Source organism: Battus philenor, unplaced genomic scaffold (genome assembly GCF_028537555.1).
Source record: "Battus philenor isolate CCGP_79_NKW_IND1 unplaced genomic scaffold, ilBatPhil1.0.hap1 SCAF_8, whole genome shotgun sequence".
NCBI classification, from domain to species: Eukaryota; Metazoa; Arthropoda; class Insecta; order Lepidoptera; family Papilionidae; genus Battus; species Battus philenor.
In genome coordinates this window covers 5,842,289-5,863,220 of record NW_027181748.1, presented here as the reverse complement: position 1 = coordinate 5,863,220, position 20,932 = coordinate 5,842,289, and the positions used below count along the sequence as shown (strand labels likewise).

At 31.4% G+C, this 20,932-nt stretch overlaps 2 protein-coding genes across 2 annotated transcripts in view; both read right to left on the bottom strand.

Moving 5' to 3' along the window:
* gukh (GUK-holder) overlaps positions 1–3,229 on the bottom strand; it is a 126,719-nt gene extending 123,490 nt beyond the window's left edge. The window contains exon 1 of the mRNA XM_068775374.1: positions 2,630–3,229. Within this exon, the coding sequence (XP_068631475.1) occupies positions 2,630–2,918 (289 nt within the window). The 5' untranslated portion in view covers positions 2,919–3,229. The remainder of the gene's footprint in view (positions 1–2,629) is intronic.
* A 4,344-nt stretch (positions 3,230–7,573) lies between these two features.
* LOC137931819 (uncharacterized) overlaps positions 7,574–20,932 on the bottom strand; it is a 47,524-nt gene continuing 34,165 nt past the window's right edge. Inside the window, exons 4-6 of the mRNA XM_068775331.1 lie at positions 11,063–11,261; positions 8,617–8,723; positions 7,574–7,696 (exon numbers count right to left, since the gene is read on the bottom strand). Of these exons, the coding sequence (XP_068631432.1) occupies positions 7,574–7,696; positions 8,617–8,723; positions 11,063–11,261 (429 nt within the window). The remainder of the gene's footprint in view (positions 7,697–8,616; positions 8,724–11,062; positions 11,262–20,932) is intronic.

The window sequence follows — 20,932 nt, the reverse complement described above, 5'->3', positions numbered from 1 at the left end:
ATTACGTCAATATATTTCTTCTGTTTTGGCGGAAACAACTGCAGCGAAATTTAAATAGCTGCAATTGTTTTAATAAATGTGTATTTTCAAAAAAATCATATTTTGGTAATTTTTAACATGCTAAGAAAATGATTCTGTCCAATTTTAATGAACACCACTTTAACTTCCATTTGCGGATGGATTTCGTAAAATCCGTTTTTACCTGACACCTCACCAATAGAAATATTCCTATCAAATTTTTAAGTCCATACATAGATGTAAATCCCATATATAGATTCTATAATAGGTATATTAATTGCATCGTTAGGGCTCGAAATTCGTGACAGTCATAATTACAAATTCAAGTGACATTTGACCACAAAAAGGTAAGAGTGATACAAGCCGTAAGCATAAAACACTCCGTATTCCACAATTTATCAAATGGTTAAAATTATTGCTATACACGAAAACTCTGAATATTTTTGTCTTTTATTTTACTTATTTCAAGACATTCTCTACCAGTCATTTTATACGTAGAGTGGTTCAGAGATAACAGGTAAGCAGGTGTGTATATTTATTAGACGAAAAGATACACACATAATTAAATAGGATATAATATTTACTTAAATACCACATGTATTACCTAAGTAAAATAATCATAATTACGTAATTTTTCCGCCACTTGGTCTAGAACTTTCTTTTTGATCGTATAAAATAAAAATTCTAATTCCAACGTGAAGGTTATTCTTTCCTTTGAGCAGGAAAGGAAAGAATGAACGAAGTCAGAGATTTGAAAACAAAAAAAAACTGTAATAAATAATACAAAAAATATGATAATAAAAAACAAATGAAGATAATGAAACAAAACAAAGAAAACAGCAAAAATTTATTAAAATGTCAATCTTATAATTTAAGCAGTGATTTATGGTAGCCCAATCAGTGAGGATTACCTAACAATAAAGATCGCGAGTCGAGTACAAGTACGCACATATTGAATGAACTATAAAAATATTCATGTAACAACATGTTAGTTATGTCAAAGGAAAAATATCTGGAATTTATTTGATACCCTCCAGTACCCGTGAAGATCGTCGGAAGACGATGGATGCAGGCCGCTTTCAACTAATTCTATGGAGGAGTATAAAACTAAGGGACAGACCTCCTGCGGCTCAAATGGATTAGAAATTACATCCCCGTATTTCATTTGGAACTGAAGCTTGTCAGCCAGTTAAGAGTAGCTGTTTTGTGGAAATATGTATACAGTATTGCAAAACGTTTACATGTAATGTTATGAAATTATCATAAATAAATTTAAGAAGTTCGTTGTTGCGAAGGATCATTCGACTGATAATAAAGCCTGGGATTACATTTCACTACTAATAATTTAAGGATATAGTAAAAGTGACCTCAAAACAAAAATCCGTCTGAGTTTTCCCCCGTCAGATCAAGACGCGTTTGGAACCCTAGGAAGGTGCTATTACACGGGAACTCAATCTGATTGACATTTCTCTCAAAAATTCTCTCTTCTATTCTTCTCATTTCGAACATAAGTACACAGTAAATGATTCTATGTGAATAAAAATATGAACTTATGAGGAGAAAATTTCGTTGATAAATAAATATATTATAAACTACATTGTTTTAGTGGCTTGAATTTAAACAAAATTATATGTCGGCTAAGACATTATTTAAGCGGTTATCAATTCAATGATAACAATATCAAATTAATTGCCACTTCTACCTAGTTACCATTCATACAATTATTTAGGTTAACTATATTGACATTTTTAAAGGTTTCACACCAATTTTAATAAATAATTTTTAATGATTTAAACTAAAGCTTTATACGAGTTTTGCTGGGAGAAGTGAGGATCCACCCGTAATATACGAATCATTCCTTCGTTGGCGAATAAATTGAAATCCAGTTGTGATCTATGCGGTATATATTACAGACTATACAACAGAGGAGTGGTAGGCCAGTGATAGAGGATTGAGACTTTCGAACGTAGGTCGCGGGTTTGATTCTGGGGTTGTAAACTTAAATAATTCACTCTTTGACCATTAATTATATAGTATTAGCACTGATCACAAATAAGTTTCTAGAGAGATTGTGGTATATCCCCTCAGATATCTTTGGGAAAGGCTTATGACTTGTAGTGGGCGCCTATGGGCTATCGTGATTGACCAAAACACAACAGCACCGACTATTTGATTCTAAGCGTCCGAAATGAAAATCACGATCCAATTTGAATTCGAAATAGCAATAAAAAATCCAATGACCGCAGTGGCTAGTAATTTTAAACATTCGCACTTGGACTATACAACATAAACATGAAAAATCCTTGGAATATATGTTACAATTGTTTAAAATTAAGTTAACATTGAAATCTTTTATAACGCGGTTAATGAACAGTTCCCATAATTTGTTGAGTTTGCTACCTAATAATAATAATTAATTAAATCATATAAACAGTAACAGAAGCTAAGTCGGCTAGTGTGTTAGACTAATAAACAAACCATAAGGTTTAAAGAGCTCACTTCCCAAATGGCTGTTAACGTACCAGTTCATAGCGCAAATGTTTATAAATTCCATTGCCACTTACTGATACGGTAAGCATTTATAGCTGTTAAAAAATAACTCTCTACTTACGGACTGGTACCTTCTTCGGGTCATACTTCTCCACAATTTCATTGATTTTTTCGATTTTCGCTTGAGCACATTTAGAACGTTCTGTTATCCCATGAAGCTGCAAAGTTAGATCGCTGAAGATGTCTTCAGCCAAGAGCACTAACGATGCAAGCTGTCGAAGCGCGTTGCTAAGAGTGCAATTAGTAACGGCTTGGAGTTCCTCGTCCGAGACCTTGGGCCTTCCATTCTCATCACGCAAACTTGTCCGCGAGAGAAACTTTGGATCTACCACACGTTGCACGAAAGGCATCTCGAAGAATTTCCAAGACGGGTCGAACCACTTATTCACCCATTCCCACGCCGCGAATTAAACGTAATTCCTTCATTCATTCAACACAACACAAAAAACGTCAGGTAACCGCCACTTTGAATTAACCGACATCCTGACTCGAGAACTTTCACTAAACAGTGGAAATTTATTTGATAATTACAGTTTATGAGATGGTTTAGTTATGATGTGTAAGTTTTACCTTATAAAAATTGTTTAGAAAAGTTTGTCGAAACTTTTCACATTGACGAAATCCCGCCATAATAAGCGTTATACAACACACATCCCACCTAAGCCGCATTAACCGGCAGAATGAATAACATGCAATACGAAATACGAACGATGAAATTTGTGTTGCCATATTCTTTCATTATGCCTTTAGTTTTTTAAACAATGCACATTTTACTCGTTTATGCAAAATAATAATATTGACGCTAGCATGCTTTTGTAACTTATTGTAAAATCTGTTAATTTATATATACACATATATATATATATATGTATGTACATAAATGTGTATATATATGTATGTAAGTATTCATATATTAGAATATATACTTAAATGTGCTATGTATATTTAAACCGTACATGTGTATATATGTATATAAGTATCTGTATAAATATTGTATGTATATGTATATATTGTTCTTAAAGAAATAAATAAATAATAATGAATAAAATGTGCAATAAGTAATAATATTTTGTTGAGTGTCTTTTTGGTATGTAAATTAATATTTTAAAGTACTAAAGGACAAGAAGAATAAAATTCCTTAAAATTAGGTAAAATTCACACTGTGGCAACAATCATTACAATTTTATTTTGCGCCATCTACTAGCACTTAGATGCTTTAATGTTATCAAAGGAGTTATAATAATCAATTATTTCTGTTAGTTAAAAACCTTTTAATAGATGGCGCTTTTATAAGCATTAATACTTAACATTTTTTCACTTGTTTTGTTAAAAAATTTGTCTTTAGCGGAATTTAACAAGCGACCCATCTTCCTTAACGTGGATCTGATTCTCTTGGGCTCCCTTGAGCTTTTTATATTCTCGTTCCTCCGGGCTTATTTTGGGACGTTACTAAACGGTTGTAAATTTTTTTTCATTCACAAATTCTTTCTCTCTTTTCCTCACATTCTTCAGAAAATTCTTTCTTCACGTTCTGATCTTCTTAATTGTGTCGCCTTACTTTCCTCGTCTACTTTCCTAATTACACCGGTTCTTATTTCGCAGCATAAATTTATTTGTTTTCTTTATTTACAATTTTTGTTGATACTCTTTATTTTTTTTCAATGACAGGGATAATTGACCTTACTCTCTTTATTTTTATTACCACTTGCGTTTTGTTTTATTATTGTTGGGATTTACCTATAGGCTTTACTTTTTCAGCTGCACAACTACTCTGTAAAACCTTAAAAATGTAGGACGGCTTCCTTGAGTTGAAACGCTAAACGCGTACAGAGTGGCAGCCCTAGCCAGGGTCTCCTTTTGAGGACCTTTTAGCCAGTCCATTTTATTGAGGGGCTACACAAACAAGATAAAATTTTGGCGTCCTCAAAATCAGGTAATAGTAGAATGTCAAAATCGAGACATCTAAATGAAGCCCTCGAGCTTTACTAAGAGGTTTTAGCTAAGCGCCATCTGTACACAGATTCTTCTAAACAGCGGAATCTGTAAATGTCAATAAATCAACGGTGGCTGCCATTCAAAAAAGTCTTCATAAGGTCTTTGGAAATAAAAATTTATTTTTCATCTTAAGAATCATAAGTCTTAAAGACTTGAAATTTGGTTAGAATCTTCTTTTTCCCGAGACATAATTCAGTGCAGATTATACGCACGATTATAGTGACAAAGAATAGATTTTATGTAATTACATCCACAAAAGGCAACGCGAAGATGGCAAAGGACAGCAACATATTATGTTACAAAATTAAAACAATAAAACATCCAGATAGCACAAAAAATAACATATTTTATTTTTTATAACAAAGCGTTTTGTATACTAATACAACTTCACGCATAGTCCAATACAAATTTATGTTTCATAGCAACAAATTCATTAAAATATTTTACGACATTTATACACAAGTTACATTGATACTCCCAGTACATACAAAGAATGTCATGAATGATATTTTTTAGCAAATTTTCCTATAAAGGTATACTCGTATGATATAAACAAATGCATACGTCTAAAATGTTGATTATTATATATATCCATATTAAATGAAATTATAACCAATTATTTAGCAAACTATAAATATTTTATTGCCCTTAGAAAGCGTAAATAAATAAACATAAGGAAATTATAATTAATATTCAAATAAAGTAATCTGTTTGGAAATTTGCCAACAGTTAGTCGTCACGATTTTTCTCATTCATTTCATACTTTTTATTGTACATAACATTAGAAAGAAAAACTAAGTAATAACAACATCAATAAGTATAATGGGCGGTCTAATCACTAGAGCCTATTTCTCATAGATAACTATATACTACGGAAACAAAACAATGTAAGCGGTTAGTCTACGTGGGCATCGTAAATGATAATTTATTATTTTATTTATATACATGTACAAATATACTTAAGTAAACATACATACATTTATTTATATATACTAATAACGAATACACTAGTATATGTTATTTATAGTATATGTAATATATAGTAAAAAAATTAACAATATTCAACAATTTTAAATGAAATTATCAATTGTCTGAGAAGAGAAAGAAAAGAAAAAATAATAAATAATTGAATAAGCAATTGTTAAGAAAATACATCGCAACAATTTTTAAAAACAAAAAAATGGTAGATTTTACACGTCTCAAAGTTACTTGTAACTTGTTCCCGAAACAGCCTGTTTGGAATAAGATTTAGCCATGTACGATTAAAAGAATACGCTACCATTTTTCATCTTAAATCTAAGTATAGATTACGATTTTATTGGTTTTTAAATACATGATTTAAATATTTATGTTTGGCGTACTATGTTACGGTTATTCATATAGAGCGAGTTATTCCTACATCAAGCGGAAATTTTAATTTGCTACATATTATACTTATCTCTACTTTATTTAATTACTTACTTTAATGGCAGTATTTTGATTTACATTAAAATACTCCGTGACCAGCTTGTAGACACGAATACGATATATTACAATATAATATATTTTTAATCACGACAATAACTCTTAACATTTTAGACGATATATTCAAGTATATATTAAAGCTATACAATTTAAATAAACTAGCAAATTAATTTTTAATATAACATGACTTATAAGCTAGCTACTGGTTAATTGTTAAATAAAATTTTGCCAAAATACTAATCCTTTGTAATTACTAATAAGTCACTACAATAAAAGAAAATTATTGTGATATATAAATAATTAATAACAGTCACAAAAATTATTATAATATCTATGGTTTACTCTATTCTAAAATAGCCTCACTATACGCTTTCAATTATATATTAAACACCTTCAATATTCTTACACTATAGTGATACGATTATTTGATAATAGCCTATTTTTATTTCACTAAAAATAATGTTTGATATAAAACTATTACATGAATAAAAAAACATGTAAACATGATATAAATGTATAAATGATATAAATGTAATAAGAGGCTATAAATAATCTAAATACATGCATTTCATGATATTGATTTTATTACAAAATAATAATAATAAAAACTGTTAAACATCATTATTGATATGTGTACCGAAAATCGTGTTAACTTAGAGATTACATCATTTTCTAAAACTGGTGCACACAAAAATAATTATGAGAATATAACCTATATGACAAGTTCACACACTAATGCACATTTGAACACATACATTGGCATTTATTCATTACTCTTTGCACATACATTTATGTAGGATTACATACTATTTAGAAGCATATACAATGAAACAGCGAAGATATGTTGATATTACATTAAATATAGTAGTAAAGATATGATCGTGGAAGAATCGAAATAGATATGTCGACTCAGAATTCTATTCTACGTTAGTGTTCTAGTGTTAGATTTAAAGATAGATATGTTATAAGAATTAAATATTGAAGAGCTTTGGTTGAATAATTTACATATAGCTAAGCTGAAATTTGAAGATTTATTAATTATAATAATTAAAAAAAAATTGCGCAAGGTTTAACTGAAGTAAGTCTGAGTATATTTCGAAATTGAAGACACGATTTGGATTAAGCAAAAAATAGAGGATATACATCACAAAATATGCTGTAAAGAAACATCGCCCCAAAGACGATTACCTTGCACTTAATTTAATGAACCTATATCTAAACACTGAAATAATTGTCCGTACAACAAACTATCGCAAAATAAATGAGTACTAGTCTCACTACGCACCGCTGCATGTCTTCTTCTGCTGCTTGATGTATACGCCATTACTAGTACTAGCACACTTCACATTAATAGATATATCAACACACCAATAAGCTGAAGCACAGACGAAACATCAAGCTCAGAAGTTCCAATCATTGATGTAAATGTAGCTGGCTTAGTTGTTAGATCCATGTTAATCCAGCCACGTTTATTGGATCGTTATTAGCGGCGACTCGACCTGCGGCGGTCGGTGAAGGAGCTCCTCAATTATTTGCGAACCCCGCGCTATGGGTCCACTTCGTGGCAGACCTCCATGTAGTCGGGATCATGCATGATGTCCTTGATCATATCTTTAAGCATTGTGTATCTTGGAAACATTGGATACAATTTAGAGCTTACGTATTCCGACTGAAATCAAAAATTAACTAGTGTTAGTTTCAGGCAGGCTTTTTTACGGATACGTGGAAGAACGAAATTAGAAAAATTTAAATCAATTTCCAAAAAAAGAAAGAATTTTTTTTAAATACAGTAATCAATTATGGTACCTCCAAAAATTTTTTGAAGGGCAAATTATTAAAAATAATGTTATTTCTAAAGGAGTAATGTTGTTAAATAATAATATAAAGTAATTTAACTAAAAAGTAAGGACAAATAAGTTGTAAATATGAATATCTAAAGACCATTACAGAGCATACAGGTAAGTAGTCAACACAAAAGTAGACAATGATCAACACTTTGAGTGAATTGAAATTGATTGATTACACTGGATGTTTGTCCATTAATTAAAATATTGCAGAACAATTTCATCATTACAAGAATTTCATGATAGACAACATAACATAATTTCTAGAGTCTAGATTCTACAATTTAAAATTACATTTATTTTATAATATATTTTTTTCCTTATTATATATATTTGTATTCAATCGTATTTTAAATTCGATTGTCATCGATTCATTTGACCCCACAGTTGCTTTAACAGCCATGGAGATGGTCAGACTAGGAATCAAAGCAAGGAAACCTAGAAGAACAAGAGTAATCGACATAGCCAGCGCGTTGGCAAGTTGAAGCCGCAGTGGGCAGGCTGGGGCAGTAAGGTTCTTGAGTAGAGACCATAGATTGGCAACCGTAGTGTAGGACGCCCATTAATAAGGTAGACAGAATACCTTGTTAAGGTCGGAAGATAGAAGATCTAGATAAAGGTGGCTTACAACCAGTGTATTTGGAAATCAATAACATAGGCCTCCATGTCTAGTATTGGACGTCTCGCGGCAAAAATAATGATGATAAATATGTATTTTAAATTATAGCGTTAGTACTAGCCATACCTTCAGTTCTCTGATAAGATTCCTCAGACCCGTGTATTTTTTTAACAAACGGTAAAGATCGTTGGTCATTTGCGTATTCTCTGCTTCTATTTGAGCTGTTGTCATATCTGGAAATGAAACGCTTAAATAACGTTAGAAATTTATATATACATTATTTTAAACAGATTGATAAATTTGTGTTTACAATTTTTGTTATCATGCATTTGCTAAGATTAAAGTTATGCTGCTAGCCGATTTAGGCATTGCACTATTTCCTCTGTTAAAAATTTTACTCTGGACGATCGCATTCATGTTACATCGAAGAGAGACTGTGTGTATGTGAGAGTGTTTAGCTCATGCCAACAAATGCTTTAATTTAGTTTTAATAAATGTTCTTAACACATTATATATACATTAAAAATACGTAGTAAAATTTCAAGAGTCTGAAATATTTTTTACTGATATATCAATTTCATCTGCCAAATACTTAAACTCTTCACAAATGGTCCCACTCACTTTAGTGAAAGAAAATTTAAAACTAATATTTTCTTATGTATGTAGAATATAAAAACCTGCTATATTATTGCTTAAATGGGTGTGATATCAAAGGTAAGTATTGGTATAAAGCGATGTGATTTTCATCTTTAAAGTTTAAAAAAATAAATAAGTGAACAAACTTTGGTGTCGAAACTATCAAGCATTTATGAACTATATACGTAGCGATTGGTCATAGGAGTAAAAACTTTTATGGCGTGAATGTATTGCTCATTTGGACGGGACATTTCTTGTAAGTTTTTGCATCTACTTTCAACCACTAATTACAGGGTTCATTCTGAAATATATAAAAATAATTGATATTTTCTGTTTGAACGTGACTGGCTGACAACTTCTGTTAACATAAACGAAATGATAACAATGACATTTAAATAGTTTCTCGGACTGTTCATCAACCATTTAGACGAGACACTGGTAATTTTAAGTTTAAAGATTTTTCTTAACATTGATCAGTAAAAGTCACATAATTACTATTAATTATTATTTTAAATCATTTAATTAACTATATGCACTATCTATTTTATTTAATAACTAAATATATATATATATATATATATATATATATATATATATATATATATATATATATATAAATTAGTTTCAAATTAAGATTCTCTTTCAAAGAAACAGATATTTTTAAAAACAGCTGTATGGAGACTTTTTGTGCGTACAAAGTTTCTATATTATCTGTCCGTGCTATATTAACTCGGGTATAGAGGTTAGTATTCCATTAGCGCGAGGTTTAGGAGCTTAATTCATTTTATTGTTTCAACTTAGAAGGGAGCTCAGAAGGGTCATGCTGAGCGGTAGTTTATATTGGAATAATAAGCTTACTCTTTGTCTTAATTTTCATTTATTTTAAACAATACACGACAGAATATTACTGCAAATTATGTATAAAAAACATGTGATAATCTCGCGAATGTAATATATTATAACCTATATATAATATTGCATAATATACCTAAAAATTTCTTTTAATAACTTATGTATTTGATGTTTAAAAACATCTTTTAAACTGTTTATTCTTCTTTGGAGCAAGTATTTCAATTTAAATATACAAAATGTTTCGTATTTAACATTTTTTGCGTGACCAAATTCACTTGTAGTTATCAAACAGTTTGAATTTCAAAAGGATGGAACTTGAGATCCCTTTTTCAAATTTCTTGAATGATCGCTCTTGGAAATCTTAGATAGTCTGCTCTTTTCCGTATTAAAACAGACCAGATCAATGTTTTCGGGAGTAAAAAAATAGATAAGTTTTTATTATATGTATTACGTATATAATATAATATTTTATCATAGATATTATTAAAATCATTTGCATATAAAATCCCAGAGACCTGTGACTGTTTTTACCACTTCATTACACAAACTATTGCTAGTTACCTGTCGGATGCTCAGAATCAGTTTCGTTTCTTAAAGAATTCGACATAAAAGGGAAACTATTGTCATCTGTGCAAATTCGAATCCTCAAGTTCCCTGTACGTGTCACCCGTAATGAGTATTCAACGGAGCGTTTGATGGTACCAGACATAGTGGATAGCAAGCGATCTCTAGGACGCTCTCCGACAAGATGGACAGATCCTCTTGTAACTACCACTCAAAATTCAATAAATGAATGCTCTCTCCCCCCCAAACATTGAGATACACGGAGAGGCATAGCAAGAGCTGCGGGAGCAAAAGAACTGTTCGACGTCAGAAATGTGCACGATTGAGAAAAAGAACAATTACATTGTTTTACACTTTGACAATAATATAATCTTGCATTCGTTAAGGAAATAGTAATAATGGAAACATATAATCATAAATACCACGCATACGTAGCTTGGAATTTAATTAAATAAAGTAATTTCTTGTTTTAATTACAATAAAATTATTAAAAATAATGCCATTGATAAATATAGCTTACCAGTCAAACGCTCTATTCGCTCCTTACGATCTGCGGCCTCCTCAGCAAGCTTAGATGATGTTTTTACACCTTCTCCAGACTTCTGGGTCTTCTCCATAATTGCGCAGGCGCGAAGAACGAATGCAGGAACTGTCTCTGCTTTTTCTTGTTTAGGAATTTCCACGAGCGACCAGTACTGTGTCTCCAAGCGAATCACGTCCTGAAAACATGAATATCACAACCAGTATTTAGCTATACCTTTGCTAACAGTTTAAGAACCTTTCATTATTATTTTCTACAGGCTATCTTGACAATAATATTGTAACATTAGAAAAAAAAAAACAAAAAGTATTACATTTGATTATTAGAATTTCTCATTCTTATATGATTTTTGTCGTCTTTTACGCGCTATTCGGTGTTAAATACTTTTGTGATATTAAAACGGAGTGGAGTATTAAAGAGAACTGAATTGCTTTAATAACATAAAAAGTAACTCTCTTCACATACTCTTAGTGGAAGAATTGTGTCACACGCTATTGCATGCGAAACTTTTTTTATAGCATTAATAACCTGGCCTTTCACATACGAAAAAAGTAAATAAACAAGATATTTCATCCGAAATAAAACAATATCCAATGTTATGTACGCAATTACCATGACATCGCATTATTACTTCCCATTGTGTCTGATGATGTCAGAATTCTCAGTTAAGATCGGTTGTCTATTAAGTCGTAATGTTCAATTAATATTTTATAATTCTTATTATAAAATCTATGCAATGAATTGACAGTGACACGATTTGCTTTGTTGTTCGATATGAATTAAAATCTGTGCCAGAGATTACCAACCTTTCAATAAAAAGGTTCCTTGAGAACATGGAAATGACAAAAATCGACTTTTTGTCGTTCTAGATTTGTGAGTAAAAGAAATAAAAATTTTAGAATAGCGAACGCTAAGAAAAGTTAATAATATTTTGACAACATAATACACAGCGTTCCCATAAGTCAACGTCAAGTTGTAATCAGATGATGGGGTACGAAGTGGCTAACCCCGCTAACAAAATTAATAAAAAATGTGTCATATTCTTATAATTATTGCCTTTCAAAGAGTACATGATTTTGTATTCTGAATATGTGTGTCACTTTGTTCTTTCTTTTACTATATGACTACGAAATCACTTTTCTAATTATTTTAACTTTCTTTTTACCGTGCGTAACAAACCGATGGTAATTCATGCTACTGTTACTTGATTTTAGAAGAAATTACACTAAAAACAATGTACAATTTTTTTACCATAACTTTACCCGGAAAAATGTTTTATGCAATGCTCGTAAGTGGTGTCAAAAGATTGTGGGTTGTTTTTAACAATTTCGTTTTTTTTTCAGGTAGACTTTTCCTACGGGGAAATGTTATATGGGAGATTCTTCCATAGGGGATTTATGCCGGGTCCCATCTGCTTAAAACCCAGTGCTACTTGGATTTGGATTACCATGACTGACACACTTAATAGTCTTTCTTGTAAAATTACTAATTAAGTTATAATAAAATTATTGTGTACCAATTTTAATATTTATTAATGTCCGCAATAAATAATCATTATTTAATAATTATTTATTGCGATTCAATTACAACAACAAAGGTATTGTGTTTATTTTTCAAATTGAATCATAATTTGTAAAGTTTGTGTATTACGTTAAAGCATTAAAGTTATGATACGTTCAAAGTTAAGCAATAGCGAGATATTTCTCGAAAATTAGATTTATGAATGGTCCTGTCAGGTCTTCTTATTTTTATTAACTGTTTGGCCAACCCTGATTTAAGCGTTTCTATATTTAAAACTAATGTAATAGGTTGACCTATGATATACAGTATAATCTAATGAATTTCGCTGACATCATTTAAACAGCTCATTGTTCGCAACGTAATAAAGTATATTCATTTGCAATATGAAGGAATAATAACGAGATATCATTTTCATAACAAATATATAGTTTCCAGTTATATTACCATAGATAACGTGGTCTGAGTTATGTTATAAGTTTCTTGTGAATAGGCAATGATTATGTTTTAGTGCATGCTTACCTACAAGCGTAAGAAATATTCAGCGATTTTTGCTGCATGGTTTTAGATGAAATTTAAAACAAAGAAATTTAACTAGAAAAATATGTGGGCCCACCTATAACAGTATAATGTTTTAGTATGTTATATGGGAATATCTTGTAATGAGCATTATGTAAGTTGGAACGTTGTAGCTTCAGACTGTCAATAGATGGCGCTAGAAGTCTATTGCTATGCGCTTTAGACGCAAAAGTGCGCCGTTCAGTTGAGCCGCGAATATACGAAGGCTCGACACATATAATTATATACAATTACTTTCTCGAGTCTTAAAGTTAGATTATTAGCCATATTAGCGATAGCACGTATATAGATTATCCTATTATCGGGATCCTTTGCGGTCTAAAAGCTCGGCGGTCTCTAAATCAGATATAAAATTAACTTCTAAAATCAAAAATTGTTAGTTGCACAACTCGTGGTCTCCAAAATAATAACCAAAGGAACGTCAATAAGAAGTGAAAATAGGTATGTTATTAAGTTAGTGAACAATTTACACTAAGCCCGCGCAATGTATGCCATATTTATTGAATAAAGAGGTTTATTTCTGAAGTATGGGATTCCTACAGGGCTACATATTAACAATTTACGATATTACAATATACAAGGAGATTAGTTATAGTAGTAAAAAGTTTAAAGGAGTGAATGTATAGCACATAGGTCAACAAAAAACTTTAAATATTTTACACCTATTTTTAGTCACTTTGTATAAAGTGATCAGTCTGAAATTCTATTGGAATACAACACGCCAATACCTTTTTCGCAGTACAAAGTGTAAAGGGATAGATACTAAACAATAATTAATTTTAAAATCTAGTACGTGTTATTTATTATTTTTGATATCATTTTTGTGCATATAATTTATAAAATACATGTCTATGTAATCAACCCTATAAAACTTTTACAGCTACAATACAATCAACCTTTATATTAAATCTATGTGCATATTGTCGGTGGGCTGTACAAAGGCTGTAGGTTACCAACCAGATAGCAAGGGTGAGGTGCTGTGAGAGCTGCGAGAACAATTCAAAAATGAAAGCCGGAGAAAAACTTAGGTCATCGAAATATCTCGAATAATTGCACGTCTTAAGTGTCAGGGTGGGCGGGGCGCGTCGCGCATGGTAGTGGCACCGATGGTAGTTGGGGCTGAAAAGTTCACTAACGGCGACCACGAGCCGCAGGTAGGCACCCCGCGAGGTAGACCGACAAAATAGTTAAGGTCGCAGCAAGTCGCTGGATGCCGGTAGCGCAGGTCCGGTCATCGAGGTCATGTTTGGAGCATCTTCGGGAGCCCTATGCCTTACAGTTGACGTCTATAAACTGAAAAGTAAAAGAACTTTCTTTTCAGTATAGGCACAAAGATATATATATAAAAATACACAATCAAACCCTGGAGTTCGAAATTGTATATGAAATTTAAAATACGTGTTAAATTGTTGAACTCAATAATATTTCGCAAAAATTTTCAATATTAGTATTCCATAGCGCACGAGATTCGTGTTAACATAGTTTTACTTTATAAATTCCGATGCCAGCTAGAGTAAAACTTTGTACCTAACTTTGCTCAATCTTCTTAGTAATTTGCAGCGTTGATTGCTAGTTGTAAAGAATAGTGAATAGTTGATGGTCTGTTGTAGCATATAATAGATTAAAAATTCTACTTTTTTATCGATTAACAGTTAAATAATTTTAAAGTATAATCAGAAACGACTACGACAATTCTCTGTATCTAAGAGGACTATTTATTATTTTGATACACATAAAGTGGTTATTTGGTTATAAATGGAAAATGGATTGGTTATAAATGGAAAAGCTTAAAGTTTAGCTCATTAACCAGCAAAAAGCTAAAAGATTTGAACGTTTATTTCCAACCACCCAGTACAAAGTGATCACTCTGAAACTTCATTGTAATTCGACAGGCAAATAACTTCTGGCAGTAAAAATCCTCCAGGGACAGATGGTTAGCAATAATTAATTTTAATTTGTGGTAAACAGACTTTTTAAACGCTTTTGCTATATTATCTTTATATTATGTATTATTTTTAATACCTTATATTAATTTACGGCAAACAAGCTTTAAATTCACGTCTCTGATATTTATATTGTTATCACGTACAAGCGGTAGTCCTATAAGTCAACATCAAGCCCAAAATAAGTAATAAGTGATAAACCCATATATATTTTAATTGTTTACATAATTCATTTACTTTTCTGAGTTGCATTGGTTTTAAAAGTATGATTATTTATTTTTAATTCATTGTCTAGTGTTAGTTACTACTTGATCTATCACCTGAATTTGATTTGACATTTATTTATGGGAAAGCATATAAGTATATACAATATTTATTTATTAACTCTTTATTGAACGCCGGGACATAACTTTAAAATCACCTGTGACAGGCATAATGAAGTACATAGGGGAGTTTTATGGCAACAGGCGATTACTTCTGGGCAACCTTTTATGAGAACATGTATAAAACAATTTTCTTTAGGCAAATATTTTAAATTAATTTTGTAGGATGCGTGGTGTTTTAAAATTTAACAGATGTGTGGATGTGGGATGTGGACAGATGTGGATGCCGTTGAGGGTATAGAGAAAGCGGCCTTTTACTTGGTTGCACTCGATTGCCGGGGCCCGATTTTGCCAGCGTACCGCGAGTATTCCTCTCCTCAATTTCAGCCGATGGAAGTCCACTGCAAGGGATAGGCTTCCTTAAGGATCGCAACGATGACCGGTCTTGCGCTGACCGCATCCAGCGACTTCCCGGGACCTTAAGCATGTCATCGATCTACCTAGCAGGGGGCTACCGAAGCCGAGCATTACCTAAGTTTAACTGAATCAGTGTCGTTTCTGTCTATTGCTTTAAACGGTATCAAAATATAAACGAAGTAACTTAGATTATTATCTGTGTAGTTTAATTTGTTAAAATAACCGTGTGAGCGCACAATGTACAGTTTATTGTGTTAGTTATGTATTTAAAAAGTTCGGTTACAAAGCTTTTACATTTTATTATCGTTATACTCTGTTTTTATGCAGGGGCATTATGTTACAACGTGTACACAAAATGTTTGCTAGCGTTAGGCTTTAACTATAAAATTTAATTACAATTAACAGCGCTGCAGTTGTCTAGTTCACGCCTGTAACTACCATTGTGCGATAGAACACGAAGCTCTACCTCGTGATTATTTTTCGCTGGCGCAGCGGGCATCGTTTGCTACCGGTCACGCTTTGCTGTTATTCCCACGCCAAACCGTTTCATTTCAGATAAATTCTGACAAATATTTTCAATGCATTATGTAATTTTATTATTTTATTCTTAAATATACTTAAATAAATTCTGCCTACGTAGCTAAATTCTTCTAGATAGTTAACTTGTCTTATTCAGCTCTTAACTAAATCCTTTATGTTATGGGCTGTAAAAAAATACGATCACTGTTAAGATATTTCAATGCCGATTATGTTTATATTTCAAAATGTTTAAAAATCCTTGGAAATCTGAACAATATAGAACTTAGTTGTTACGATGGATTCATGTTTTTTTTTTGATTTGTTATAATTTGTTAAACCTTTAAAAATTATGTGACTGTGAATATTACTAATTCTTCGGCTTCTTTAGCAATTTCGGTTTGAGACCATTGGATTAGGACTTTAATTAGCTCCCGGATTAAATTGTGCTTTAAAACAATTTTGAAACGTTAGTTTAAAAATAATCCACTAGATGACGTTAATAATTACTTGAGTAATATTTATAAAGGCTTTTGTTGATTTAAATGATGATATCAACATCTTTTTTACTTTCGGTACAATTCGAATTCATGGAAGTAAGTTGTTGTATTTGATTCACCAGTTGGATTTTCCAAAATGCATATTTTTCCATTTGTGTAGACGGAAATGAGTAATGGTGATGGTTATGCTAGAGATTTCTCTACAAAATCGAATTCGGAGTAAAGGGATCTTTAGACGAACGAAAGTAGCCGAGGTGGCCCGGTGCACTGGTAGTTGAAGTGGTAGTGAGTTGGCCGCATGGCGCGTGGAAGTGAAAAGTTTGTTACTGGATCTTAAAGTTTTTGGAGTGAAGACTCCGGGCTAGTAAGCGCAACGTACGATGGGACGGATCCCCAAGGTGAAGAAACTACTTTGTTAAGTTTTTTTTTATTTAGTGGCCGCCGTTATTGGGGACCTCTCCTTCCACTCCTATTTGTGTAGGAACAGGGATTTTATTTTTCTCCATGCATCACATTATCTATCTTTCTGTTCTTTTTCTTTACAACTTTGTTAAGCTTGTCTGAAGACGCCAGATGCAGGCTCTTCCGAACAGTGCTATTTGAAATCTGTAAGGAAGGCCTATGTCGAGCACTAGATGTCATGCGGGAAAATAAATACAGTACGACGGAAATGCAAATATAAATTTAAAAAACGCAAAGCTAGTTTATATTTTACAACAATAATCTCACACATATACATATGTATATATTAAACTTATAGAAGCAAGATAGTAGTAATAAGTTCATACACGCCAGTTTGAAACTACGTTAAGAAGTGTAATTTGAAGTAGTGAGTTGAAGAGGAGCATAATTTTCTACAAATTGCTCAATAAGCGACGTGCAATCAGGTCTTAAAGTGGGAAACTTTCTGTTGGAAGTACGCCAGGCATCCCTGACGCCTTTCCATATTGTTTACCTTGCACTACCATATCTATCATTACTTTGTACTTTAGTTTTGTTGCAGCATCCGACTTTCAAATGACTTTAAAAATTACGAACGTGTTTTTATAGTCATTTGAAACTAACATTCGAATGTAAATATTTTTTTAATAGTAATTGTTTTTGCAACACCTTATTTTCCTAATATATAAATAAATCCAAATTATTACACACTAAAATCGTTTTATTTCAAAATCTATAAATGCCTAAAGAATTAATAAAAAATGCTTAGTCCTAAAATTATTTAAAAACGTGTAAATGTAAGGAAAGTGCGAAAGTTACTTTTTAAAATGACCTTCATGATAACCCTCTGTGCTCTTTCAAGTCAAGACAAAGCGTTGTGGCTGCTCTTCTCCTAGCTTATGTGATAATTATCAGGATCATGTTGTGTGATCTTAGAGGTCCACTGCAACGCCCTCCAGGCTTCCCTCAAAGATCGACACAATTAATAGACTTGCGCTGCTCATAATTTATTAGTGCCTTAATTTGTAAATAAATAAATAACATTTACGATTCATTGTAAATAATTTCTACGTCGGTATTAAATCACTTCCGTAAAATAAGTTACGAATAAAATAAACTAAAAAGATTTTTATTTTTCCAACACAAATAAAGAAACTGGCTGTAATTCTGAGCTGGCTCCCTGTTTACCAAGAAACGTACCACCGATCGTAGTGCAAGCAAAGGAAATTAAATTGTGTGTACCAAGCTTGTACACATTGGCTTTCTTACCTTTAAAATGGTCAGTATTTTCTTTCTCTTGGTCTTATTGATATTCGACAAGATTTTTAAGCTTTTTCGCTTGTGTGGAATTGTTAGGTTATGTAATATCGAAAGTCAATATTGTACATAGAAAATAAGTTTTTGATCAATAATTTTGGTCATACTAATTAAATTTAGAACAATATGTAATATTTTATTCAGTTCTTATCAAATTTGTCTTTTTCATTCTAGTATTAAATATAAATAAATTAGAAAAAATTGTAAATATATGCAGGAGGTCTATGTCCAGCTGTTGATATGCTACGGCTGAAATGATGATGAGGGTTATGAATTAGACACCGAATTTTTATTTATTAGCATTAAAATGATCATTAACGGAGATTCTGTACACAATCGTTACACATTAAATAGAATGTCGTTACAAATTATGTTAAAAACTCGTTAAATAGCAGTGCGACTTTTGAACATTTGGTGGAACTACACACTAATGAAATTACTATAAAATATTGCAAACAAAAAATGCGGAAGCGGATGACAAAGTAAGGCTCATATGGAATTACTCGGTTATAAACAAGCTGATGAATCACATACAGTATTTAATTTTACAACCTATATGTAAAAGATTCAAAGGGGTAAATATATAGCCCAATTGTCAGCATAAAACTTTGCAGCTTTTAATATACTTACCTCTATTTCAAATCATATTACCTCTTATTTATATAGTAAAAATTATTACTCTGAAATACATAACAATAATTATTTTTTTTTCTAATATAATGTGATAGACTAATTTCTCCTGGCAATAACAGGGAGGAAGTGATAGTAAACAATAATTAATTTAAATAAATAGTAATCCGAATTTTGAAAACGCTTTTGCCCACTGTGTTATAATTACGTTATGTTATGCTATGATTCCTAAGTGGGGTGTACTGTATATTAATTGATAAGAAATGAGATAAACATACACCTTTTTAAAGTTTTTACACATATAATCAATCATTTTGTATAAGTTGTATTAAGTTCAATTTTGAGATTATACGTGTGGGTTTTCGTTTACCTATGCATCGTTTTGGAGTATAATAAAAATACCTTTACATATTTTCATTAGATTGGTATTCTATTTATCGGACTATGTGCTAATTGAAATTGTTGTAATGATATATTTAATTTAATTTATATAAGATCGCCATGAAAATTTACTAGGTTTATGCAAATATGAATCAAGTAAATCAAGTACAGGTCTATTGTATCTTTAGTGACAAGCAACAAGAAAATACCAAAAAATATAACACCACATAATAAATGATATCTCTGAAAAAAAATATTTGAAAATTAAGTGAATAAATTCTATTTTGCAATCAACCATTTATTAAGAGCTATTAGTAGAATTACTAAATTAAATAGCCGAAATTATTTAGCTTATATGTATAATATCTTTAGAACTATATTTTATTTTCATTTAACTATTTACCTGTCCTGACAGACTTTATACTGGCAGAAGTAATAAACCCGTCGCAATCCGATTTAAAATATAGCTCAATATCAATGTAACTACTCTATTTTTAGGAAGAAAGTTTATATGGTATCTTTATTATTATAACTGACCGCTAGATGGCGCTGCGCCAAAATACCAATAAACAAGAAAATGGGTTTGTGTATGATTTTTTTACGAGATAGTTATCTGTCAAAGTTGTAACTTGTTAGATAGTGCGAGAGTACTTTTTTAACCGTTTGTTTGAAATAAATTAAAAAAGTAATTCAAAAATAAAAAGCTTTAAATATACACCATCTTTAGCTCATTCGTCGAAAATAGCGTGACTTGAAATTCTTTTACAGAGATTTCCCGTAATCCCATATAAAGTGGCCACTATAAAATTTGTTACATTCATTTATTTGTTCTATGGAAAAGCCATCATTAATTTCTAGCAGCGTAGTTTGCAGGCACAAATATTATCATCACGTTGTTTGTTACATATAAAACTATTAATTTGTAGATGGGGTGTACCATACATTTATTGACAGCAAATGGGTTATACATTTAGACATTTTAGGGTTTAAAATTTATAAGCAATTATTCAATATGTATAACTTCCTGATGGTGTTATGGCAAGTGAACTCTTCCATATCGTTTAAGTAATCAATCAAAATTGATGTGCGTATTTATTTAAAAAGTGTATTAAAGGATTTTTTGGATGAAATGTTTTATATACTGTTTGCTTTGATATGTAAGGCATTAAACACAAAGACGGGATGGCTTAGTGGTAAAAAATATGAAAGAATTTTAAAGAAGTATCAAAAAGCGTAAGCAAGCTGTATTATGCAGCGGTGGTCCAGCGGATGTGATTGGGGGTT